Raw genomic sequence first — 25,898 nt, 5'->3', positions numbered from 1 at the left:
ACCCTTCCTTGTTAGGGCTTATGAACACAGAACAGAAGCCCTTTCTTCTTGAAGTCATGGCTTCCTCACAGATTTCAAGGAAGCTGAGCTTAGAATTAATTACTGTTTTGAAGACTTTCTGTAGGCTGTCTGACCAGGAAAGGAGCGACAGAGAGTACATCAGGAGTTGCTAGGGATGAAACCAGGAACTTTGATATTTGTGTGCCATGAGTGATGATTGATTAGAACTGCAGCTTGGAGCATCTTCTTAAGAGTGAAATTCTCTCGGTTTGTGGACAGGTCCTGCCACCAAGGCTAGCCACTGATCCTCCCCCTGACCCTCACTTGGGCAGAAAGGGCTATATTTAAAGGCTTCCTATTAGGGTTGGGACCATGGCTTAAACAATAAGGTATTTCTGACTCTGCTTTTTTCCTGTGACTCCAGTTCTGGGTTTTGTTCCCTGTCATTTCTTGACACCTTGGCTCCTGACTCACTTCTGACAACTGCCTCTGCCTCATCCCTCAGTAATATCAAAGGCAACATGATGACCAAGTACAACAATGCAATGCCAATATAAACTCTTTATATAACCTATACAGAACCTTGAACAGTATGAAATATATGAAAAAAACCAAATAAACAGAAATCTTATCAATCTCTGAAAATCACAAAATATGCACTCTTGATGGATTCTCTTGAAAACATAGAACCAAATAAACCTAAGTCTTATAAGTGTCTGAAAGTCTTTGTAGACTATGCAAGTCTCTGAAAGAAGCAATGATTTTCAGAGATTTATAAGATTTCTGTTTATTTGGTTTTGCAGAGAGTGCATTTCATACTGTTCAATGTTCTGTATAGATTATGTAAAGTTTATATTGACATCACATTGTTGTACTTGGTCATCGTGTTGCCTTGGCTATTACTGATAATTGTTTGCAACACAGGGGTTTAATTGTTTGGTTACTTATTATCTGCCTCATCCCTGGCAGACTGTTCCTACACAAGAACAGAAAGTGGGTTATTCTAGTCCATCCACATCACTTTCTGCAGGGAAGAATTCTAAGGGAATGTCTGGGGATGCTCCTTGAGCCAGCAATATTTTTTTTTTCAAAAATTTTATTGATTTTTACAATATTAACGACAAACAAAAACACAAAACAACAAACATAACAAACATAAATCATAACCTTATTGAAAATAACAGTTATTAACTTTGTAAAGCGACTTCCTCGTTTCCCCTTAGTTGAATTTCATTGCAAATCCTTGTAACGGTTTTCCAAAACCCAATTTTTATACACTTTAAATTGAACATTAACATCTTTAAATCTTCTCCTTGTGGTATTAAACACATTATTTTATCACTTAACATAAATACAATCCTAAGCCCATTAAATATCTGGAAGCTATTTCTGATTAGTTTAGCTTAACACATTTAACTAAACAATCATTAAATTTCTTCCATTCTTCGTAGTGTTCCTCCTCCTTTTGGTCGTGGACTCTTCCGGTTAGGTCGGCTAGTTCCAAAAAGTCCATCATCTTCATCTGCCATTCTTCTACTGTTGGTATTTCTTGGGTATCCCACTTTTTAGCTAACAAAATATGAGCCGCAGTTGTGGCATGCAAAAATAGTTTAACATCTTTCTTGGGCATTGCCAAACCTGTTATTCCAAGAAGAAAGGCCTCTGGTTTCTTTATAAATGTATATTTCAACATTTTTTTCAATTCATTATATATCTTTTCCCAGAAGTCTTTCACCTTGGGACAGGTCCACCACATATGAAAGAATGTTCCTTCCTTCTCTTTACATTTCCAACATATATTATCACAATTGTGATACATCTTTGCTAATTTTACCGGAGTCAAATACCATCTATACATCACCTTCATAATATTTTCCTTTAACAAAGTACATGCAGTGAACTCCGTGTTACCATAAGCTGATAATAATCATTTGAGTATCAGGTAATCTTGGTGACAAGGATTGCTATAACTTGTTCACAAGGTACAACCCATTCTGAAATGGGATAACCTATCATGCTTACTCAGAAGTAAGCCCATCTGTTTAATGGGCAAATCTCAACTCTTAAATAAAAGTGAATAGCCCCAGTCTTGTAGCTTTCCAACTAGGCTTTAAATTTCCTAACTTTAATTTTCTCCCTTGTTTTAATTCTCTCTGAGACAACATTCTTTTGTGTCTCCTTTGGAGTCTGCAATTCTTTGATAATATTTATATGAATAAGGGACTTTCAGGCACTTGGAAAGAACTATGGGGTTTATTTAGGGGGTGGTTTGAGGATTTTCTGGTGCTGCTCATGATTGCTGACGTGAAACAATAATGACAGCTGTGGGAAATAAAAGATATCAGGCTAGACGGTAAGACGGATCTGGCAATGAGTACAGGACAGAAAGCAGATAATTTTGTTAAGCTCCGTCTGTGACCGTGAAAACAACCAACACCTTCTGAATAGTTTAAAAGCTAGCCGAGAGATGCATTGTCATAGACCGTGAATGGGTTGCTAAATAGAAAGGAGCTTTCAAATGAATTAGTAGAGAAAATTGCAAGAATGGAAGTACAGTCCTCTAGAGCAGTACTTCTCCAACTATCTGATGTAAGAACATAGGAAAAACCTGTTGGACCAGGTCAATGGCCCATCTATTCCAGCATCCTGTTCTCACAGTGGACAATCAGATGCCTGTGGGAATCCAGCAAGCAGGATTCGAGCACAGGAGCACTCTCCCCTCCTGCAATGTGGTGGACAGGCATTTCTTTTCTCCAAGTGCCAGGGACTGGTACCATATTTAGGCCTTGAAGCATCCCACCCAACCTGGGCTGTGCTGGAGTTGTTGCGGACCAGCAGCCAATGGCTCACAGATCAGCACCACTGATCTGTCCATGGGCCACCACTTTTAAGTAGCACCGCTCTAGAGCAGACTGGGCAGCAAGCTGCCACAAATAAAGAAGACTATGTTAACCAATAGCAAGCGTATTGTTATAAAACATATTTCATTGATTTACATGAGAAAACAACAACATGGAAACAGAAGAAAAGCTTTTGAGGATATCCAAAGTGAAGAAATTAGAGTCCAAGTGGCAGAATCCACTCCACGGTTCTAGAGCTCCAGGAAGACAGATGAAAGATGAAGACCTTGTATGGATATGTCCCATAACATATTACAAAACAATAACAATTATATATTTTCATCACATGTTCACCGATGGGGATGGGGAAGAAAGTTTGCATTTACTGAAACATGATGTGAACAGAAGCACAGCTACCAGTCTAAGTTCACACTTCCCTAAATTTTGAGACACAGCCTCCAGCCAAACAATGTGTACAAAAATGCATATGTTAGGGGAAAGTGGGCACGAATATGCACATTTGTGACGATAGCATACGAAAATGTATTGTACTGGGCAGAATTGCATAGAGTGTGTCTGAGGAAACAACTACTACAACAAACAAATTGTTGCAGAAATGTGCAAATTGAATTTGAAAAAAACAAAATCTTAGAGAAACCAAAAGTGACAGTTTTGTACGTCATATTTGCCAAATACTCGAAATGATACTTTGTATTGTAAAGAAGATAATGTCAAATAATGCAGGTATTTCTGTTGTCAGGTTTTTCAGCTGGGGGAACAAATACCAGTTACTGTATTTTTCGCCCTATAGGATGCACTTTTTCCCCCTGCAAAAATGAAGGGGAAATGTGTGTGCGTCCTATGGGGCGAATGCGGCGCGCACCAACCCCTCTCGCTCTCCAGGCTTCAGGAGAGCCCCAGTGCCAGCCCCACAAGCTCGGGGGACAGCGGGGAGGCGGAACGCTGCCATTCTGCTGTCTCCCGATGTGGTTTGGAGGCTGACAGCGGGGAGACGCGTGCTTCTCCCAGCCGCCAGCCCCGCAAGCTCCGGGGACAGCGGGGAGGTGCAGACTCCAACCTGGTCTGAAGGCTGGCGGCGGGGAGAAGAGCGCTTCTCCCCGCTGCTGGCCCCACAAGCGCCTGGAGGGGAAATAAAAATTTTTTTCTTTATTTCCCCCCAAAAAAACTAGGTGCGTCCTATGGGCCGGTGTGTCCTATGGGGCGAAAAATATGATATTTCTGCCCTGCTTCAGAGGAAAATTGGACATTTACAGTCCGTTATTTTGATTAAGAACCTTTTTTTAAAAAAAAAACCTCAGGCCCGTCTTAAGTTGTTTGTTCTTGCCATTAATGTTCTTAACAGCTGGAGAGCTGCCTTCTCTCAAATGCTCCTTCCCAGGTATTTCATCCAATATATGAGCCTCAGGTCCAGATTTCTCTCCTAATAAAAGGACTAGAAATATATTTCTTACAAGAGAGTGAGAGATTTCCCCAAAACCTGAATTCTGTACTGGGTCATAAAGAATGAATGAACAAATCAATCTGTTTCTGGTCCATGTCACTTTTGCATGTGTGACTTACAAATCTGGTCCATCCCAATTCTTCCATTTTGGTGCAAAGTTTCTATGTTTGTTTTATTTCAGGGCAAAGTGCATACATCTCTGCCCAACTTGTTCCATCTGCGTAAGGGTGGCATGATTATTAATAGGTCACTTTTATGGTCAACATTCCACATTCTATGAATAGCAGAGATGTACTGTACTTTACTAAACCAAATACACTCATCACCACCACCCCATTTTAGCTACATCTATGCGTTCCGCCGTCTTACAAAGTTCGATGCGAAAGCGCCTGTATATATTTACTTCAGATTTACGATGAAGACTAATTAGTAACAGGTTAATTTGTGCATAGTTTTAGTTCTAGAAGTCATACCTAAAAGCTCAAAAGATGTGAATTGCAGGGGAATTGGAACAAAGATCCTGTGTTGACTTTGTGCTTAATAAAGGAACCTTACAAGGTTTTAAGAGGCAGAGTCATGGGACACATTCTCAGATGATTCCATCAGTGGGTCTGTTATGTTATAATATTGTCCTTGGCAAAAAGCTTGTAACTATGCTAAATATAGAAAATAGCTAAAATTACACAATATTTTTTTTAAAAAAGACTCAGAAGCATAAATGTAGGCTCCTAGGGCATGTAGTTCTTCCTATACTGAGACGAGATTTCTTAGACTTAAACCTTCCTATCACACAGCCTTGTATTTAAGCACTAGCCTGGAAGCCATTTAACATACTCTTGTGTATGTGCATGCGATTTTGGGACTGTAGTTCACAGGTAGTGGATTTAACTCTTTTCCAAGCCACAGCCACATGAAAAATACACCCACACCCCAAGCTGTAATTATCCTGGGGGGAGCATCCACGAACATTCTCCATTCCCTATGTGCCATGCTCCTGTTCCTAGTTACAGCTAATATTCAAATAATGAAAAACATGTACACTAAACATTTAACACACTTTTTGCATCATAGTTAAGTCTTCTGGCACCAAAATGACTTGGGGGGCTCTGATAACCTCAGTATAGGTCTGTATTTCTGGATGAAAGGGGAAGAGGGGAAGAAAGGTAACAATTGTATTTTCGGATTAGTGGAAAATACGGAATTTATTAATGGGTGCAGATAATAACAACAAAACTAGTTAAAAAAACAAAACACCCCACAATGGAATTGTTCCTGTTGGTAAAACAATTACGTCAAGTTCCGCAATTCAGATGGGCTCACAGCATTTGCTGTCTGGGCCTTTAGCTCATACTCCTTTTTGCGTTTCAGGTTGAGAAAGACGACCCCCAAAATGATACCTGAGGGAACAAAATGGGAAAGGAGATATTTATCTCACACTTTAAGCAAAATTAGCTTTTGCAAACACTTTGCAGGCAAAACAGGCCCAGGTTTTTACAGTACAACCCAAAACATTTTTACTCTTAAGGCCCTCTGTGTTCAATGGGGCTTACTTCCTATTATGTGTGTTTAAAATAACAGCGAAGGGACGCGGGTGGGGCTGTGGGTTAAACCACAGAGCCTAGGACTTGCCGATTAGAAGGTCAGCGGTTCGAATCCCCACAATGGGGTGAGCTCCCATTGCTCGGTCCCTGCTCCTGCCAACCTAGCAGTTTGAAAGCACGTCAAAGTGCAAGTAGATAAATAGGTACCGCTCCAGCAGGAAGGTAAATGGCGTTTCTGTGCGCTGCTCTGGTTCACCAGAATTGGCTTAGTCATGCTGGCCACATGACCTGGAAGTTGTATGCCAGCTCCCTCGGCCAATAAAGCGAGATGAACACCGCAACCCCAGAGTCGGCCACAACTGGACCTAATGGTCTGGGGTTCCTTTACCTAAAATAACAGCCCAACAATGTAATCTGATGAACACTTACAGCATCAGCAGTCAGCCAGGTTTGGCACTGGACAAAGTGCTCCAGATGCTCAGAAAAGTCCCTCGCCAACTCAACTTGCACATGCCACTACTCACTGCCCTCTCGGTCAGATCTGCAGGTGATGTTAGTGGTGGACAGCCAGCAGTGCCACTTTTCTATGGGAGCCAAGCTCGGTTGCTACCTGTCATCTTAATTTATCCTAAATGCAATGCCCTGACTTATAGATCTAGGAAACCTATTGATCTCTAACTCTGTCTATAGATCTCATAAGTCTGTAGGCCAAGGCATTGCATCGTCTATACATTGATAGCTCTATACTGCATGAATCAGTCTAGTTCACTTTCAAAGCCATTCCAGTTGGTGAGGCTTGCACCCTAGAGATGATGTGATAGAGCAATCCCCTGCCCACATCCTTAAAGAAAGATGGTCAATGGCAATGTCCTTCAATGTGAGAGATTTGCAACTGTTCCTAGCCATGCAAAAGTGCATAGTTGGGTCTACAATTCTTCCATGGTGACTGTTTCTTCCTGGCACTAAGTTGTGGACTGCAGCCTTCATTTCCAAGCCAAGTTTGCACGAAACGTGATGGGAGGGAGTGTCTCATAGGCTTTGTCCCCCTTGCAGCAAAAGTTTTGCAAATTCAGCCTGCCTTATCCAATTCATGCTTTCGAATAGCCTTTCCCTATGAATCCAAATAACTGTTTATTCAATTTGCTTCCAACAGTTGACGGCTTCCAAAAATCGCAAAGACCTGTGCTCGATATATATTGCTTTTGTTTGCATGTTTGAAAGCCAAATTCCCCAGTCAGTCATCTCGGCTCCTTCAGTGTTTAAATTTATTTTCAAAATTCCCCCAAGGGTTTTGTCTTGTTTTGGAAAGTGGGGGGGGGACCCCAAACAGTCAAGTTGTTTAAGTTCTGTCAACTGCTGCTGTCCAGTCGAGTGCAATGAGGTCCAGCATCATCAGCCTGCTTTGTTCAGAATAAAAATAATTGAACTTGCAAACTTATGCAACATTCCGTACAAAAATGTATATATTTGGGGAAATAAGCACACAGGTGCTGATGAATATTCATGAGGGCTTTTGTTTAAAAAGAAATCATAAGCTGATGCAGAAATGTGGAGAGCTGAACTTAAAATTGGGGAAAAAGAGAAACTGAAATGGAGAACTTTGCCCATTCTTACTGGCAGCCCTCCTCTCACCATTAGGCCCATTTAAAACAGCCACTTACCAATAATTAGCAGTACACCAGCCAGAATTCCAATTGCCATCCCAACTGTCGGAAGTGAAGGTCCGTCATCAATTGCCAGGAAGCATCTATTTTCCTCTGTACATTTGCACAGTCTCACTGTGGACAAAACCACAAATTCCCAGGCATTAAGAGAGAAGGAAAAAACCTGCAAGGGACGCAGGTGGCGCTGTGGGTTAAACCACAGAGCCTAGGACTTGCCGATCAGAAGGTCGGCAGTTCGAATCTCTGTGACGGGGTGAGCTCCCATTGATCGGTCCCAGTTCGAAAGCATGTCAAAGTGCAAGTAGATAAATAGGTACCGCTCCAGCGGGAAGGTAAACGGCGTTTCTGTGCGCTGCTCTGGTTCGCCAGAAGTGGCTTAGTCCTGCTGGCCACATGACCCGGAAGCTGTACGCCGGCTCCCTCGGCCAATGAGCGCCGCAACCCCAGAGTCAGTCACGACTGGACCTAATGGTCAGGGGTCCCTTTACCTTTACCTTTAAGAGAAAATAGCCATGGGGGGGGGAGCAAAGAGCATAGACGCCATTTTCACTGTACCTTTCAGAGTAACAACTCCTTCCATAGGAGGCCTTCCGTTGTCATTGATTTTCAATGGTACCTCATAGTCTTTCTCTTCAAGCTTCATGTTCCTTGGGGAAATGTAGGCAAGTAAGCCTGTGAATATAAACAGTGGATGGTAAATTTTTAACAGAAAAGCAAGATGATGGTGGCAACAATAATAAGGACAAGTGTAACCGGGAACAAAATGTTGCAGTGTGGAGTGTGACATTTCACCCAGCCAGCCATGCTCTTGTCAATAGTACTCCATTCCTCCTCCCACACAGTTTTACACACACACACACACACACACACACACACACACACCAATTGTCAGTCAGCATTCAGTATCCACTGAGGGCCATTTGTTGTCATTGGTCTGTTTCAAGAATCCTCACCCAACAAATAAGAGTCCCCCACCCTTAAATATTTTTTAGACTTCCGCAAACCTTAGGGTTCCCCTAAGCTCACTCATATGTCTCTTTTGGGTACTGCCATTGTGGCTACGTAAGGACCAGCGCTCAGAGAACTGAGAGTGCTATTTGTCTATCTGGTAATAAATAAGTAAAAAGGAAGACCTGTAAAATGGAATTCATTGGGGGGGGGGCAATCCAAGTAAATGATTGGATACTCATTGTCCCGTTGATTTAAACGGCAAATGTAAGCATGTGTTTAACTCAATGGAAATCTATTGGACTTGGGCTGGGTCAAGCCTGTTACCTGAATCTCAGCTGCAGGTGCAGATTCATGCTCTTTCCCAGAGTTTCACCCAAGTTTCCTTACCAGATAGCTTCTACAGTTTATGTCTTCTCTCATATGACATAAAAGGCACCTCTAGAAAACTAGCAGAATCTAGAGGAAGTTTGGTGCACACTCCCATGTTACTTGCTTCCGGGGGGGGGGGGATGTTTACAACCCCGTCAACCCAGAAAATCATGGCAGTTTTGCATTGTGATATCACATGATGTTTAAAAATTTAGTACGGCATGGCAGTATACTGATCAAAAAGCCACAGTTCCATAAAGGAACATTAGATTCCATGATAGAAGTGGTAGCATTATAATTGGGAAAACTAAGACAAGAATCCTTGTGCCATGAATAAGAAATGTGACTGCATTTATCATGTCTTCGCTGGGTCCGAGTCTCTACAATAGGCAGGAATCCATACCCAAATGCATAAATATTGAACAGTTTTAAAAATAACAGATAACCTGTGAAGCAGAGATGCAGACCTGAGGCCTTCCAGATATTGTTGGACTCCAGCTCCCATAAGCCCCAGCTTGCATGGCCTAATGTTAGGGATGATGGGAGTTGGAGTTCAACAACCCCTGGAAGATCAGAGTTTCCCCATCTCTGAAAATATATACGTCATTAACTCAGAGTCCCATAAAAAGGCTATAGAGCTCCTTCCTAAAATGGATAGCTCGGTTGCACTGGGGTTGCATTTGCCATGGAACTGATCAAAAACTTACCATCAGGTTTAGAAACATTCCAGTTTTGTATTGCATCTGCACCAACAAGGGAATAAGTGAATCTCTGAACATATGAACGTTCATCCGGATCAGAAACTTCGATTTTCGTTTTCTCGTTTCCCTGGAGAGGGTGGCAGAAGAACACAACGTTCTTGTCTAGCCTCGGAGGGTTGTCATTCACATCTTTCAGGTTCAGTCTCAGCTGTGCTGTGGAGCTTCGAGATGCTTTAGCTGTGGAGTGGAACAGAGTGCGAAACAATATTCCACACTGACGGGCAGAGGCTCTCCAAAGTTTCAGAGGCTTCTGGACTTCCGGGTTGGCGCCATCGCCGAATGGCGGGCTCCCTCCATGCTCCGGAGGGAGCCGGCTCGGCAGGGGTTGGGTTCTACCGCGCCGGCGACGCGGGGACCCGCAAAAACCATGGGCATGGAGCCCCATGGACATGGTGACTCGGCTGGCACCTTTGAGCCCCCCCCCGGCCCGCGAAAGAGCCTTTTTAAAGGCTGGAGAGCGGGCGCCTGGGGGGGGGTGGTGCTTTGAGTCCGCCACTTCCCCTGCCGAGCGAAGCCGCATGCCATTCGGTGGAGAGCGCTGGCTTCTTCCATTGAAAATTTGGATCCAAAAGAACAACCCGTGAGTAATTGGAATATGGATTAAAAAGAGGGATAAATTTTTAAAATCCGGAGCGAGCGGGGGGGGGGGGTATAAAAAGGAAGTCATCCCCCCCCCAATTGTAGAAGAGCCAAAACAAAGGACTTAACAACTAAGATCAAGAGTGACCTTATCTTGATGAATTAGTGACTTCGCGAGGGAAAAATATAAGATTGAGCTGGAGGAGAAAAGTGGAATTTGAACTAAAAAGCAACCCCCCCCCCCCCCGGAACCCCGGGAGCGACCGGTGAAAATGCCTGGGGAAGAGAAACGGAGGTTTTGACAGCTGTCAAAGAGCTGTCAAAACGGAAGAACAAAACAGAGACTTTGTTATGAGGACTTTGCCGGTTACATTGGTTATAAATTGGATATAAAATGTTTCAAATAAGGATCAACAAGCTACTTGGATTGGTGGATGTGATCTGGAAGGGAACTCAGTTACTGAAATCCATCTAGAGGAGCTGAGGGATATTGCAAGTGTTTTTGACTGGAAATTTGAACAGTTGAACAGAACTTTTTATCTCCTGGGAAACTGCAGAAATGGAACATTATTTTGTCTACAGAGGTCTACACACTACAGAAAACAATGGATGTAAATGAAAGGGACATGACGCAATGTTTTGCTCCTGAATAACAAGCCTCTGCAGAGAAACTAGAAACTTTTGGAAATAGAACATTTCGGCAGAAGAGCAGGGAAAAAGCAAAAAATAAAAAGGAGGAGTGTGATTAATAAGAATAATGAAATAACAAGATCTGGACAGAACTGGAAGTGAGAACATTTGGGACATTCAGATTTGACAAGCTTACAGAAATAAAATTGGAGTTTTTGCTCCTGGATATAAAAATCTGGATAGAAGAAATGGGCCCCTTTTTGAGATAGACTCCTTCTATGATTGGACACTCGAATTTAAAAATGACTGGTAAAGGACTAGAGAGGTCTGGGTTTAGTGAGATGTGGGAACCCCAGGAAGATATCAGATGTCGAGGGATATTGGGAACGCAACCGGGAAAGGGGGGAGGGAAATCTGGAATCCAAAGGGTGCAAAACTATTTTTTATCTTGTTTATTTTTATTTGCATTATTCTTGAAGGGGGGGAACTCGTGGAAGGGAATTAGGTCGATCTTAGGGGATGGGAATTTTTGAAAAATTGGGTTATTGACGATAAGTGTAATTTGGGGATAAGAATTTGTTGAATTGATTTGTTAAATTGGAAGACAAGAGGGGGAGGGGAGGGGAAGTCCTGGTTATTGGAAAAAGATTATAAATTGGATTTAATTTGTTTTAAATTGGAAAACTTTAATAAAAATTATTAAAAAAAAAAAAAACCAAAGTTTCAGAGGCTTCTCTGCCACTGAGTGGGATGGAGTATGTGGACGCATGACTATAGTATGTGCCAGCCTCTCTGCATTTAAAATAATGATGAACAGATTGCTAGTTGATACTGAAGAAGAAGAAGAAAATAAGTGAGGGAGAGTTAGACTCCTCCATCTTCTCCAGTCTATCCAACATGTTTTCTTGAGAGCATGAAGCTTCTGCATTTGGGAATTATAAACATCTAAATATAAACGGCCTTGGCTCAGTATACCTGAAGAAGCGTCTTCACCCCCATCGTTCTGCCCGAACGCTGAGGTCCAGCGCCGAGGGCCTTCTGGCGGTTCCCTCACTGCGAGAAGCCAAGTTACAGGGAACCAGGCAGAGGGCCTTCTCAGTAGTGGCGCCCTCTCTGTGGAACGCCCTCCCACCAGATGTCAAAGAGATAAACAACTACCTGACATTTAGAAGACATCTGAAGGCAGCCCTGTTTAGGGAAGTTTTTAATGTGTGACATTTTAATGCATTTTTAATCTTTGTTTGAAGCTGCCCAGAGTGGCTGGGGAAACCCAGCCAGATGGGCGGGGTACAAATAATAAATTATTATTATCATCATCATCATCATCATCATCATCATCATCATCATCATCTATCCAGGCTATGTATGTAGCCAATTGGCACCAACATCTGCTATAAGCTATCCTTTTAAAAATCCCAGAGCATCAGTCCAGGGAACTGTGTGAAATTTTTAATGGTGGTGCCATCGACACCCAATATGCAAGGGGTGGGGCACCAATGTAGGGTGGGCCTGCCAGGGAGGGGCACTTTGTCCTGGGTCACCTCTAATTTGGGAGTCACTTTGTTCCTTTCTTTTTTCTTTCTTTTTCTTACTTTGCTCAGTTGCGACTATTTGCACCATGTAGGTTTGTTGAGTTTCCCGGTCTAGCGGAGCAGCAGTATATATTGTGCCATTGAGAGGGTCAATCCGCAGCCACTTCCTGGCATCACTTTTCAGCGCGTACCTTTGCAAGAAGAAGGTCAAGATATAAGAACCCAGCTTATTCATAAAGCCTGATGTGCTTTCACTGACCCTGGTTACAGATGCAGGAATGTCCTATCAAAACAGTTGCATAGCGCTGTTGACTCATTCCCCCTCTCTGTAATGTAAAGAAAGGAAGGGAAACCACACCTAATGGTCACAACTCCCTGAGTGTATATACCGTATTTTTCACTCCATAAGACTCACCTGACCGTAAGACGCACCTAGTTTTTAGAGGAGGAAAACAAGAAAAAATATTCTGAATGAAACAGTGGATGTATGATTTTTGTGGTTCATGCTGTGGCCGCAGACATGATATGTGATTTGACAGTGAGTTTGGGGTAGCCCAATGCAAAAATCCTGCGGATCCATGTGGATCCCTGCTTTGTAACCATGTTTTTGCACCATTGTGGCCCCAGGCAACAGTGGGTGGGTTATTTTCTTGGTGCAGGCTGTAGCCATGGACATGCTATGTGATCTGATGGTGAATTTGGGGTGACCCAATGCTAAAATCCTGAGGATCCATGTCCTTTTACCTCCCCCTCCCAGGCAGCCTCCTTTATCTCTAGAGTCCCTTATCTCCCTCCCGATCCCTTGCCAATCAGCTGCTCAGCGGCTTTGTTTCAACACTCCCTTCCCTCCTTCTAAAAAAAAGCAAGCACGATCTGCTTTTTGCCGCTGGGCAATTCGGCTCCAGGGACCACACATTCACTCCATAAGACGCAAAGACATTTCCCCTTACTTTTTAGGAAGAAAAAAGTGTGCCTTATGGAGCAAAAAATACAGTAAGTGTATGTATTTAAGCAGTAATTGACATAAAAACAGTATCACTAAAACGAAAATACAACATAAAATCAGTAAAACAGTAGTATAAAAGCATATGAAAATAAAGACTGGGTTACGCTCAAGGTTTTAAAAGGTAAAGGGATCCCTGACCATTAGGTCCAGTCATGGCCGACTCTGGGGTTGTGGCGCTCATCTCGCTTTATTGGCCGAGGGAGCCGGCATACAGCTTCCGGGTCATGTGGCCAGCATGACTAAGCCGCTTCTGGCGAACCAGAGCAGCGCACGGAAACGCCGTTTACCTTCCCGCCGGAGCGGTACCTATTTATCTACTTGCACTTTGACGGGCTTTCGAACTGCTAGGTTGGCAGGAGCAGGGACAGAACAACGGGCGCTCACCCCGTCATGGGGATTCCAACTGCCGACCTTCTGATCAGCAAGTCCTAGGCTCTGTGGTTTAACCCACAGCGCCACCCACGTCCCAAGCTCAAGGTGTTACTATTTGTATATTCCACAGACCTCAACGTCCCAAATCCACAAATCATTACTATTTGTATATTAAACCCTTAATAGCTTGGGGCTGGTTTACTTGCGGGATGGCCTTACCCAGTAAGTGCCACATAATACTTGTTTCTGCTCTTGTAAGAAATTGATCTTTTAGTGCGGCAGAAACTACACTTTATAGAACTGCTGACTTACTGACATCAACTGGGAGCCTTCACCACACTATTTTCAATATCAGCTTAAAACATTTTTGTTTAGGCAAGCCTATTTGGACATATAAAATGTCGACATGAGTTTTAATCTCCTTTTTAGCTTACTGCTGATTTTAATTAACTTTTGAATGTCTTTAAAAACCTGTTTCTGTCTTTTGTTGATAATTTAAATGTAGCTTTTTTTGTAAACCGCTTCAATGTTTTATTACAATCCTGCGGGATATAAATTTTGTTAAATAAATGAAACAATACAGAAAAAAATACAAATATGTATGAGCGGAATTCAAACAGATCAAAGCAGAGTCCGATCTTATGGGTCAGGGAAAGCCTGGGCAAAAATACAACGTCTACACGGTTACAAGCCCTGAGTGTCCATCTTTCAGAGAAATGTTTATCTTCTTTCCCCCTGAAATCCCCTCTTCTACACAACCTTTAAAGTTGCAGGAGTCCCGCTCTCTGTTGCAGCTGGCCCCCTTAATTCAACAATATGATTAACGTAAAGTCTACTTGGACCATGATTAAGTTTAGAGAGAAAATCATCTTTACCTTATTGAGTCACCCTCTGGATCAAAGGCAGTCGCTGTGGTCAAAAAAGTACCCACAGTAGCATTTTCAGGTATATCCACTGTATGAGTGGTTTTGAGAAAAACTGGTGCTTCTTCCACATTAATAACTATGACTCTCAAGTAAGCAATGGAGCTTGAATTGTACTGTACCCCAGACACAAGAGGTTCAGGATTTTTGGCTTGGATTGTGAGGTTATACACATTAGTTGTTTCAAAATCAAGAGTCTAGGAAAGCAGGGAGAGAATAATAATAATAATAATAATAATAATAAATAATAATAATAATAATAATAATAATAATAATAATAATATATTATTATTATTTATAGCCCACCCATCTGGCTGAGTTTCCCCAGCCACTCTGGGAGGCTTCCAATCAAGTGTTAAAAACCCAGCTGTATCAGGAATAGCTAGGTGAACAAATAATGGATCTTGGTCACATCCACACCCTATGTTTAAATCACATACCTGCCCCCAAAGAACCTTGGGAAGTGTAGTTTGCTAAGGATGCTGGGTATTGCAGCTCTGTGATGGGTTGCCTACAGATCCCAGGAATCTTTGGGGGAAGCCCTGTGCTTTAAATGCACTTCAAATGTATATTGCGGATGAGACCATAGACCTATGGAAAGAGACCACTTGGAAAACTGTAGTGATCTCCACTCCCTGAAAATTTAGCAGTCTCTCATCATTGTAGTGCTTATTATTTTATTTTATTTTTAAAGAGAGAGTTGGGGGAGCAGCCAAGCACTCTTGAAAGTCCCACCTCTGCCTTGAAAGCTGTCCTCTAATCCCTATGGCTGCTCCATACGGAGGAAATTTAGCTCTGAACATCCTCAGAGGCATTATTACTAGTGTTGTACCAGTTTTTGCCATGCAGTAAAGCAGGAATGGCCCTCCAACTATTGTAGGATTCCAGCTCCCATTGGCCCCAATCGGCATGGCCAAAGGTCAGGGTCATGGGAATTGTGGTCTTGCAACATTTGGAGAACAACAGGTTCATTCCCACCAATAGATTTTTTAAAAACTGGAAGTTAGGTACAAAACTCTGAGAAGAGCATTCCATGGTCTTGCTGACAGGATAGAGAAGGCCCAGCCCTTGGTCACAGCTTGCTTAATTTCTGTAGGTTGGGTAGCCAAGAGGAGTCTCCTCCAATTACCTCAGTGGATGGCCAAGTTCTTAAGCCCTCCTCACTTAAATGTTAAGCTTACTCATGATCCATCAGGGAAAGAAACAAAATTTATTCACCTTATTAATTTTAACATATCCTCTGTTTGTTTTTGGATCTGTCACTATTGTAAAAGTGTTGTTGGGGTCTCCCTTATTGATTGTGTACTCAATCTGAGAGCTTCCAGTGAAGGGTTCGTCAGCATCTGTGGCTTGGATTTCCCGTATTACTGTTCCCAATGGTATGTTTTCTGGAAGCGTCATAGAGCCATACTAAAGAGAAAAGAAGAAACAACAACAACAACCAGAACAGATGAAGAGAAACTTCTTAACGATAGAAATAGCTTGACAATGGAACCAGTTACAAAGGTGGACAGTGGGCTCTCGCTCATCTACAAGGGCCACATCCAAACAACGCCTGGTTTAGGGTAGTGGGGATGGGTTCCCCCCCCCACAAGGTGCCAAACCAATGCAAAACTATGACGTAGTACATTTGACAACATGTGCATGGAAGGCAAGAGGGGAGAGGGTGCCAAATTATGTCCTCACTCTGGGCTCCGTATTACCACAATCTGCCCAACACTATGATTTTATATCTAACTGAAACTGCATACGCAAAAACCTGCTTCTACATCAATATCACATTTTCATTGTCAGGGGGCAATCATTTATTGGATCAAGGTGGAATCTACACACGTATAAAAAAACGCTGTGCAAATGCTTTTTTTAAAAAAAGTTTTGAAAAATACATTGAATTGTGCATAGCTCATTGTTGCCCTCTAGTGTCACATTTGTATACTGCACTTTACAACACATTTAAAACATGTTTTCTGCCTCCGTGTAGATGAGTCCCAAGATCCCTGATCGAGTGACAGGCGTTTTCTAGCTACTACAAAAGCAAAACCAGTTAAAAGAACACTCACGTCCAATTTTTCAAAGATTGGAATCTGATCGTTGGTATCAATGACATTGATCCGTACGTTGCACAGCGTTTGGAATACTGTTGGCAAAAGAACAGGACAGGATCAGGCCGAAGGCTGCTCTATGTAGAACAAGGGTTCTCAAACATTTCAATTGACTACTTCAAGCAGGCCTCCTCTGCTGTTAGAGACCAGCCAAACTATTCTTTGTGATCATCAGAGGAGACCCAACTAGCAATACTGCAGACAGATGAATTGCCAGCTAGAAACCTCTCAGAGATGAGCTTTTCAAGCTGTAGCACTAAGCCTCTGGAACACCCTCCCCAAAGGCCTCATCAGTTGGTTGTTTTAAGAACATTTAAGAACTCATTTATGGGTACTGGCCATGATGGCTATGGTCAGCCTCCATTGCTGGGGGCAGTAAACCTTTGAATACCAGTGGAGAGACTGCTGCTGTGTTCAGAATTCCCATGGGCATATGTCTGGCCACTGTGAGAACTGGGAGCTTGGCTGGATTGGCCATTGGCCTGATCCAGTAGGTCTTTTTCTTATATTTTCATCTACTCAGGCCTATTTTGATATTTAGGAAGATTATTCTATTATTCTACTCTGTTGCTAACTGTGTTATTTTAACGATGGGAACTTTCTGGGTTGTTGTTGTTGTTTTTCATCTTTACAATGGCAAATTCCATGTGAGGGATTATTAGGAAAGGAACTGAAAATAAAACTGTCAGTATGATAATGCCGTTTTATTGGTGATGTTTAAAAACCAATAAAAAATGTGAAGAAGAAGAAGAAGAAGAAGAAGAAGAAGAAGAAGAAGTCGTCAGAGTGGAAATCTATGGGTGATGGACATATTGTTGGGGCCAGGTAGGATTTTTTTTCCACTTGGCAAAGTGGCACCAACCATTTGGTTTTCGTCTACCTCACAGCAATCGTCACAGCTTTGTGAGGTTAGGCATTGGGTAAGCTTTTGTTTGGATGGAGGGGAGCTTGTAGCCTCCGCCTGCCCCTCCTCATTAAGGGTATCCTGTTAAAGGAATCGCAATGTATGTGTGTGGATTCTGTCTGATGCTCAGACATGGGCTAGGGCCATGCCACAACCCTAACAGGGACCCCTTGGGGTTCCCCTATTTGATGTAAGTCATAGGACTCCCCCTATTGATGGTTTACCCTTAGATGGAGTCCCTGCAGACAGGCGGGAGTCAAGATATAGCCTGGCTTCATCCAATGCCTAAGGCAAACTGCTCACAACTGTAACCCATAAAGTTGTGGCCTATTTGAACCCATAAACCAAAATGCTCATGTCTGTGTGTTTATTATCCATTAGGAAACTGTGGGTCACAGGGCCTTGGCACGCAATACCAACCTGAATCTGTCACCTCCACCGTCAAAGAGTAGTTAGAGACTAGCTCCTTGTTTAAGGCAGAGGTAAGTAAATTGACTGTCCCAGTTCCACGTTCGATGCGAAACATATTATCAGAAGGCACTTTGGGGCTCTGATCCACAATGCTGTAGGATAGGCGGGAGTTTAAACTGTTTTCCTGGTCTCTGTCCGAAGCATGAAAAGTTCCTATGAAATTCCCTGGTGGCGGCAAAGAAAGTCAAAATTAGTTGAGCAGCAAATAAACACAAGGCAGATGAAAACAAAACATGTTGTGGTGTGAGCCTGTGTCTACCCAGAAGTAAGCCCCATTGAGTTCAGTTGGGTTAACTCCCAGCTAAAGAATGTGCAGGATTACAGACTTTGCAGTGCTTGTGAAAATATTTCAGGAACCAATCCCAAGCAATAGAAAGACAATATTTTAAATAATGTAGAACAAAGAGCCTGAAATGACCCCACTATTCTTGCAGCTGCTAGTAATACAAGCCTGCAGGCAAGGGACTGATGCACCGTAAAATATATCAGAGGCACAACTGTCCAAATTCAAAATGATTGTACCTTTGCTCACATTTGATTGGCACTGTGATTAAGGTTGACACTGGTTTCAGCTATCTGGTTTCCAAGGGAGCTGTCTGGTAAATTTTTGTCATGTTTCCTTACCTGAAGGTTCGTTGTCCTGAACTTCAAATATAGTCAAAGCTTTGTCACACACAGGGGGATTATCATTGATGTCTTCAACTGTGACGTTAATGGTCAGTGGATAGGATAGTGCTATGTCTTCTTCTTTATCTTTTGCAACCACATAAAAGGAATACTAAAATGGGAATATTGTGATTAGGAATTGCAACAATGGTGAATGTTTATTTTAGTCCTGCAATGGGAGATATGTAGCTCTGGATGGAAGTGGGGGACGGGATTGGTTCCATTTGCATCTGAATGCAAATCGACCAAATTTGTACTTTCCAAATCAATATGTGAGTCCTTAAAAATTTGCGCTGCAGTTTTTCCATGCAAGAAAAAAAAGAGTACAGAAAAAGCACACATTAGGGGAAATTGTGCACAAAAAGGCACAACAGTGAAAATAATGTGCAGAATATTAGGAAATGTATTATAGAAATGCATTAGGAGAAATTGCTTGCGAAAATCTGTATGTTAGTGGAAATGCATACAAAAATGTTTACACAATTTCATAGGGGTTTTTTCTGTTAAAAAATGGCAAACTGGTGTAGAAATGGATCCAATTGAAATTAAGGTTAGGGGGGACATGAAGGAAACCAAAATCGTCAGATTCATCCATCCTAACCATTGGCCCTCCAGATGTTACTGGACTACAATTCCTATCATTGCTAACCATCAGGCGTGGTGGCCAGTGGCAGATCCACACCTTGGTTTCAGAGCACCCCCAGCTCACATGTAAAGCATATGAATTCCCCAAAAGTATCCTGGGAACTGTAGTTTCCTTCACATAGCTACAATTCCTAGTGCCCATAACAAACTACAGTTTGTTCTTGGCGGGGGGGGGGGAGTCATGTGCTTTAAATGTGTGGCATGGATCTGCCCAGAGGTTATTTGGAGTTGGAGTCCAAAAATAGGTGCATGTCTACCATTTCTCCACCCCTGATTCAGTGTGCAGCCAATGCAAACAAAACAAAAAAAGAAACCAGATCAACATTGGGAGTAGCAATAGTGGCATGCCTACAATCATTTACCGTAGCTTCCTCCATCTTTAAAAGTATATTGACAGCCCTGTCCCCAAATACTTACTGCATCTTTTACTTCTCTGTCTAGTGGTTCAGTTACATAGACAGTCCCGTTCTGGGCAACCATAAATGGGAGTTTAGTGGGAGGCGTTTCCTTTTGCCGGATTTCATATTTTGCACCTGGATCATTCCACTGCACCTATCATTTCGAAGAAGAGTAAAACAGCAGGTTTAAATCCTCCATATATCGATGCCTAGCAACTGCGGTCCTCAGTTGGGCACTGTTGAGAGTGCCACATGCCCCAAAGGGGTGCTTAGCTTGTACTAGAAACTGGGCTTTTAGTGTTGCTACTTCAGCCCTCTGGAATCAAGGCAGGTGCCTAGTATCATGATAGCTAGGTGCCTATTGGAGACATTTTTGTTTAAAAAGGTTTTCCCTGAGATGTGACCCAGTTTCTAATTGTACATCTGTAGCAATTGTTTTATTGATGAATGGAGCATATAAATAGGGGAAACTGGAAATCGGACTTTGGATGGTAGATTTGATTCCTGGGCTTGTTGGCGATTGCCATATCTTACCTGAGTGATTCTCATGGGGTGGGGCTCTGTAGAATTTTCCTTGAGCTTTACTAGTGGAGGAGACTTCCAGAGGTTTTCCAACACGGTGACAATCACGTCAGCATCGCTGGGGAAGGAATTCTCTGACTGCCCTGCCATATCTTTTACTCTCACAGCGATGGTATAATTGATCCCATCTGCTGGATTTAAATACTTAGCTCCTGGAAATCAAACAGAGAATACATGAAACAATTATTGAACTGGCACCAACATTCTCTTGACAAAAGCCCTCTACAAATGTAGCATTGCAAAGGTTGCAAATAATGACATGCCTTTTTCACCCAGAGAAAATTCCCTCTCCCTTCACTTGGCAGCAGTGCTTTTTTTCTTTAAAAATATTAAGAAGTACTCTCATTTTCCTACTCATATTGAAATACTGCCCCTCAATGAAGCCAAACTTGGATTCACAAAATGTTTAGGGGTATGGGTACCGCTGCAACCCCCCAGAAAAAAGCACTGCTTGGCAACCTTAACCATGGCTATCTTTTTAGCAGCTCACGTAAATGTCATAATCACATAACTACTGATGACAGGTACTGAACCCATTACTCCTGGTGAAAAACACAAGCATTTTGTTAGCTGGGTTACATGTACATCAACAGCAGTTATCATAATGTCTCCTTTAGATACCTTTCTCTACCTCTCCCTTTGCTTTCTAGCAAAACCATGATACTCATTCCTTGAAAATCATGGTTCACCTGTCACTAAAAATTCACATGCCTCCCCCTCTTTTCTTCTCTCTAGAATGAATTCCTCCCTCGTGTCCTTCATTGGTGTATACCAGGCATAGGCAAACTCGGTCCTCCAGATGTTTTGGGACTACAGCTCCCATCATCCCTAGCTAACAGGACCAGTGGTCAGGGATGATGGGAATTGTAGTCCCAAGAATATCTGGATGGCCGAGTTTGCCTATGCCTGGTGTATACGTTCCTCTAATTTAAAACAATTATATCATGCCTCTCCTACAAAATCATGCCTCTTCCTAGCATAAATGGAGAACAATAAGATCCAAAATGACAGCACACTTCAGTTTGAAACAGTGAGATGATGATGATGATTTGAAACAAAGAATATTCCGTAGAAACTGCAGGAAAAGAATTGTCCTAGGCGGTGGCACAATCCAATCCCTCCTTTATGCCCAGCGTGTCCCTCCGCCCTGGTATCTGGGTTCAGCGGGTGTCTTGCCAGCTGCCAAACCTGGCCACATGGCCGTACTGCTCTGCAAAACCCCATCAGCAGGAGCGGGGAGAAATTAGGATTGCGCCCTAAAACTAGGTTGGACATGTAGCCTTAGTAAAACAAGAAATATCTTAACATATGGCAGAAGATTGTAGGAGTTTGAGGCAAGACAATCCTTATTTAGGAGAGATGTCCAAAGCCTTGATATAACTTCTGATAAGACTTTCTTTCCTTGATCCTGACAAGACAGACCACTGAGATAGCTGGAACACTTAAGAGAGCCTGTGCTTATGTCTTCAGCAAGAAGTCAGGTTCATATATGAGGGATGGTAGTCTTGCAAGTAATCTAGTACCCAAACATAAAGGGTCTTAAATGTAATCACCTACATTGCTGCACATGTAAAACTAAACCATACCTAATACGGGCAAAGGAAGGGAGGAGGAACTTAATTCAAAAAAAGGAGGGAGGGAATGCACGTTCCTAAATCTATGTCCAACTTTGCAAGCCATGGTTTACATACAGACTTAACAGTACAGTGGTACCTCGGTTTAAGAACTATCCTGTTTATGAACAATTTGGTTTACAAACTCCACAAAACTGGAAGTAGTGTCCCGGTTTGCGAACTTTACCTTGGTCTAAGAACAGAATTCATATGGTGGAAGGGCACCGGCGGTGGGAGGCCTCATTAGGGAAACCGCACCTCAGTTTAAGAACAGTTTCGGTTTAAGAACTGACTTCCAGAATGGATTAAGTTTGTAAACCGAGATACCACTGTATATCTGTATGGAGTCAATGTCTGGGGGTATATGTCTTTTTCTGGCTTCTACCTTTTTCTCAGAGGGCAAAACAACTAATAAAAGTAGCATAAAATCTGATCTCACATTCACTAAAACATATAGGGTGTTTTGCTATTGGTTTGTACTAGGCATTCACTCACAAATTCAAGGCACATTTGCAAAGCTGCTTCTTGCCCACAAATCTAAGTCGTTCAGAAACTGGGGGAGGGGAGGGGTTTGGATGTGACCACCTTATATTATTAACAATGGTTGGCCCAATTTTTCAAGTCAGACTGCTTAGTTGTTTGGAACTTGGTTCCACAAGTAGACTTGCCTACCAGCAGCAGTTGTGGAAATTGCTCCAGTGACATTGTTAATCTGGAAAAGCATCGTTTGATGAGGGTCTGGGAAATGTTTGCTAATGCTGTAGCTCAGTTGTGCATGAGGAGTGGTGGGATCATCACGATCAGTAGCAGTGACGTATGTGAAGGGCTTTCCTGTTTGGGTGTAAAAAGAAAAATAAAGACATATCAAAAAGACAAACAGAAGATATCATTCTCCCCTGAAGACAAACCACCGACAGTAATCCACAATTTCCTAGTTTAAAGGAACCGGGCAATGTTTTCAGAACAATAAAGAGCAAAATTCCTGGTTTATAAAATAGAAAATCAATAGGTCTTCTTGGCATTCTAGCACACTAGGTAAAAATATGATCGTGACCTTTCACATTGGGATTTTTAACTTTCTGGGCTTATTTATTTAGAAATTTATTTTTTTATTTTCACAGCTTGGAACAAGCATATCTAACTATAAATAAACATATACCACGAACAAAGACAAAAGTGGCTGATCCTGTTAAGAGAATGACAACAGACAATCTGGTATCTGCATATCAGACAGGCACAATAATAACCTGAGTCCTTAATCAGGTAGATCTCTCCATAAGTTTCTGTGAGTTCAAAGTGGCTTTCTCATTTGGTCTTCATGGCACACAAAACAAATAAATGGTTGCCATGCCACATAAAAAGATAAAGGGTTGAATTACCTCTGGCTGATTTTACTTGAAATTACAAAAAAAAATCCCACCACCTTTCTGGGCTTCATGACTACTGTGTATTTGCCCTCTTATTTTATGTCATTTGAATCTCCATTTTGTCAGCTTTCAGGTTCACGTTCCCAGCTGCGGTACCCAGAGGGGGGAAAAATGTAGAAGTGGGATGATTTGGCCAAGCTCAACCATATCCACTTGAAAAGAAGTGGGATAATATACTACTCAGCCCACAATGAGCACAGCTTTCCAGATGAGGTACCAAACACACAACTGAAACACATATGCACGCAAACTGGAGAGTCATGAGATCAGGGATCCCCTGCAATTGTATGCTTAGTGATGGCACAAGTTGTACTTGGGAAGTGGATAACCTCTTCATTAACGAAAGAGTAGCATTGGAAATGTCTATGAAAATTTTAGCTCCTCTGCTTTCCCCCCTTTCTTCCTGTGGTGTTCTAGGCCACTTGGCAAAATACACCTCAGATGCAGCTTGACAATCACAGTTTTAAGTTAATCTCAATGTCATATTTGTCAATCATTACAAGCCCCAAATAATGTCAAGTAAATGTTGAAATAAATACCTGGGCGGGAGTTTTGTCTCACCGCTGCGAAGTACTCTCTCTGCGAAAATTGTGGAGGGTTGTCATTGACATCGATAACATTTATTGTGATAGAATATGGGCCTTTCACTCTCTGCCCATTTTCATCCAGACCTTCCACCTAATTTGAGGCAGAAAGAAGAGATATCAAAACAAGGTCATTCATTAAGTATATCAAACAAGATTTAGATACCACCTCATTGTAACAAAACCTTTAAGCAGTTTACAGTAAGTCACAAAGTTTTGTCGTTCCATGTTTGAGTTGAATTGGCTAGGATGGATCTGCATGTTAGGAGTGTTATGGAAATACCATTGTGGTTTCCCCTCCTCTGCTTCATATCATCCTTCTCTTGATAATGATCATTCATTAGGCGATGAAAGCTCATTTGGTCCCGGATCTAGGACTGAACCTAAATTGGAATAGGTCCAAATAATCAGTATACCCAGTACTATTTTTCTAGAAAAAGAGGTGCCAGAACTCACCATGAACGTCTCCCTTGTTCTCTTATAATGGCAATGGTGCCAACCTGAAAGGTGCCGGAACAAAGTTACTATGAGTTCCAGTTGGAAAAAAGCCCTGAGTATACCCTAAGAGTCCAATAACGCCTGCAGCTGAGTCATAGGAGCCAATTCCTAGGGCCGAGCAGTTCATAAGCATGCCAGTGCAAGTAGATAAATAGGTACCACTGCGGCAGGAAGGTAAACAGCATTTCCGTGTGCTCTGGTTTCCGTCACGGTGTTCCGTTGCGCCAGAAATGGTTTAGTCATGCTGGCCACATGACCCAGAAAGTTGTCTGTGGACAAACACTGGCTCCCTCAGCCTGAAAGCGATATGAGCACCACAATCTCATAGTTGCCTTTGATTGGACTTAACCATCCAGGGGTCCTTTACCTTTTACCTTTACCTATTGGTTCTAAGGGAAAGGGCCATAGGTCAGTGGTAGAGTTTCTGTCTTGCATGCAAAGGCTCCTAGGTTCAATCTCTAGCATTTCCAGGTAGGAGTGGGAAAGATTTCTGGTCTGAAACCCTGGAGAGCTACTGCCAGCCAGTGCAGTCAGTACTGGGTAAGATGGATCAGTGATGTAACTTGGTGTGTAAGGCAGCTTCCCATGTCCCTATGGTCATTGTGATGGGTTAGTATTTTTTGAGATGGATGTTGCTTTTATGACTGGTTTTTATTCATTTTTATGGCTGTATTTAATTATAGTTTACTTGGAAGCCAACTTGAGAGGGCTTTGACTGGGAGTATTTAAATAAAATATTAGAAAGAAACAAAAATGTCACATCTTTCTTTTACCTGTAGATTGTAGACGTTTTTGGTTTCCCAGTCCAGAGACCCATTAACATACAGAGTATCTATCGAGTAAATAGATATTTTGCCGTCTGTCACACCAGTCAGTCTCAGCCTGACAGTCGGAGGTTGCAATGTAAACTAGTACATGAGGAAAAGAAACAAATCAGAACTCCAGTTTCCCATTCTCAAATATCAAACAGTTTTGAAAGTGAAGACTTTAGACATCCTTTTACCCGATAGATATAGGTGATTCCTGTCCTCCCCTCTTGAACAGAAAAAGTCTTGTCCTCCAGAGGCCCACTTATATTTGGGTCATCTGTACCTTGGCAAATGACCTGCAGGAAAAATGAGAAAGGGTCCCAGATTATTAATATTGTCCATATTAATTAATAAAACTTTGGTCCTCCTACCAGGGTGATATAATTGTAATTTTCTGTCATTGTTGCAGCAGTGGTGACACTGCATTGGCTGAAAAAGGAAATTTCTCCTTACAACATTTGATAGATACTGTGTGATACAATAATATAGATGAATAGATAGATATTTAGCAGTAACATAGCTTCTAAGTTTTTATTTGTGAAATTTGCAGAAGTCTAAGCAATCCAGAG

General features: G+C 42.2%; 1 protein-coding gene across 1 annotated transcript in view; it reads right to left on the bottom strand.

The window, feature by feature from the left end:
- Nucleotides 1-4,147: 4,147 nt before the first annotated feature.
- Nucleotides 4,148-25,898, bottom strand: part of CDH17 (cadherin 17) — a 29,276-nt gene continuing 7,525 nt past the window's right edge. Inside the window, exons 3-18 of the mRNA XM_081874145.1 lie at nucleotides 25,524-25,625; nucleotides 25,294-25,428; nucleotides 23,978-24,116; nucleotides 22,684-22,842; nucleotides 20,351-20,550; nucleotides 19,836-19,970; nucleotides 18,732-18,885; nucleotides 18,057-18,272; nucleotides 16,691-16,767; nucleotides 15,849-16,040; nucleotides 14,583-14,827; nucleotides 12,390-12,520; nucleotides 9,535-9,765; nucleotides 8,063-8,179; nucleotides 7,505-7,621; nucleotides 4,148-5,699 (exon numbers count right to left, since the gene is read on the bottom strand). Of these exons, the coding sequence (XP_081730271.1) occupies nucleotides 5,590-5,699; nucleotides 7,505-7,621; nucleotides 8,063-8,179; nucleotides 9,535-9,765; nucleotides 12,390-12,520; nucleotides 14,583-14,827; nucleotides 15,849-16,040; nucleotides 16,691-16,767; nucleotides 18,057-18,272; nucleotides 18,732-18,885; nucleotides 19,836-19,970; nucleotides 20,351-20,550; nucleotides 22,684-22,842; nucleotides 23,978-24,116; nucleotides 25,294-25,428; nucleotides 25,524-25,625 (2,460 nt within the window). The 3' untranslated portion in view covers nucleotides 4,148-5,589. The remainder of the gene's footprint in view (nucleotides 5,700-7,504; nucleotides 7,622-8,062; nucleotides 8,180-9,534; nucleotides 9,766-12,389; nucleotides 12,521-14,582; nucleotides 14,828-15,848; nucleotides 16,041-16,690; nucleotides 16,768-18,056; nucleotides 18,273-18,731; nucleotides 18,886-19,835; nucleotides 19,971-20,350; nucleotides 20,551-22,683; nucleotides 22,843-23,977; nucleotides 24,117-25,293; nucleotides 25,429-25,523; nucleotides 25,626-25,898) is intronic.

This window comes from Podarcis erhardii (genome assembly GCF_964252035.2).
Source record: "Podarcis erhardii genome assembly, chromosome: 8".
Classification (NCBI taxonomy): domain Eukaryota; kingdom Metazoa; phylum Chordata; class Lepidosauria; order Squamata; family Lacertidae; genus Podarcis; species Podarcis erhardii.
The sequence above is the reverse complement of the archived record's forward strand: the minus strand, read 5'-3'. Positions and strand labels throughout refer to the sequence as shown.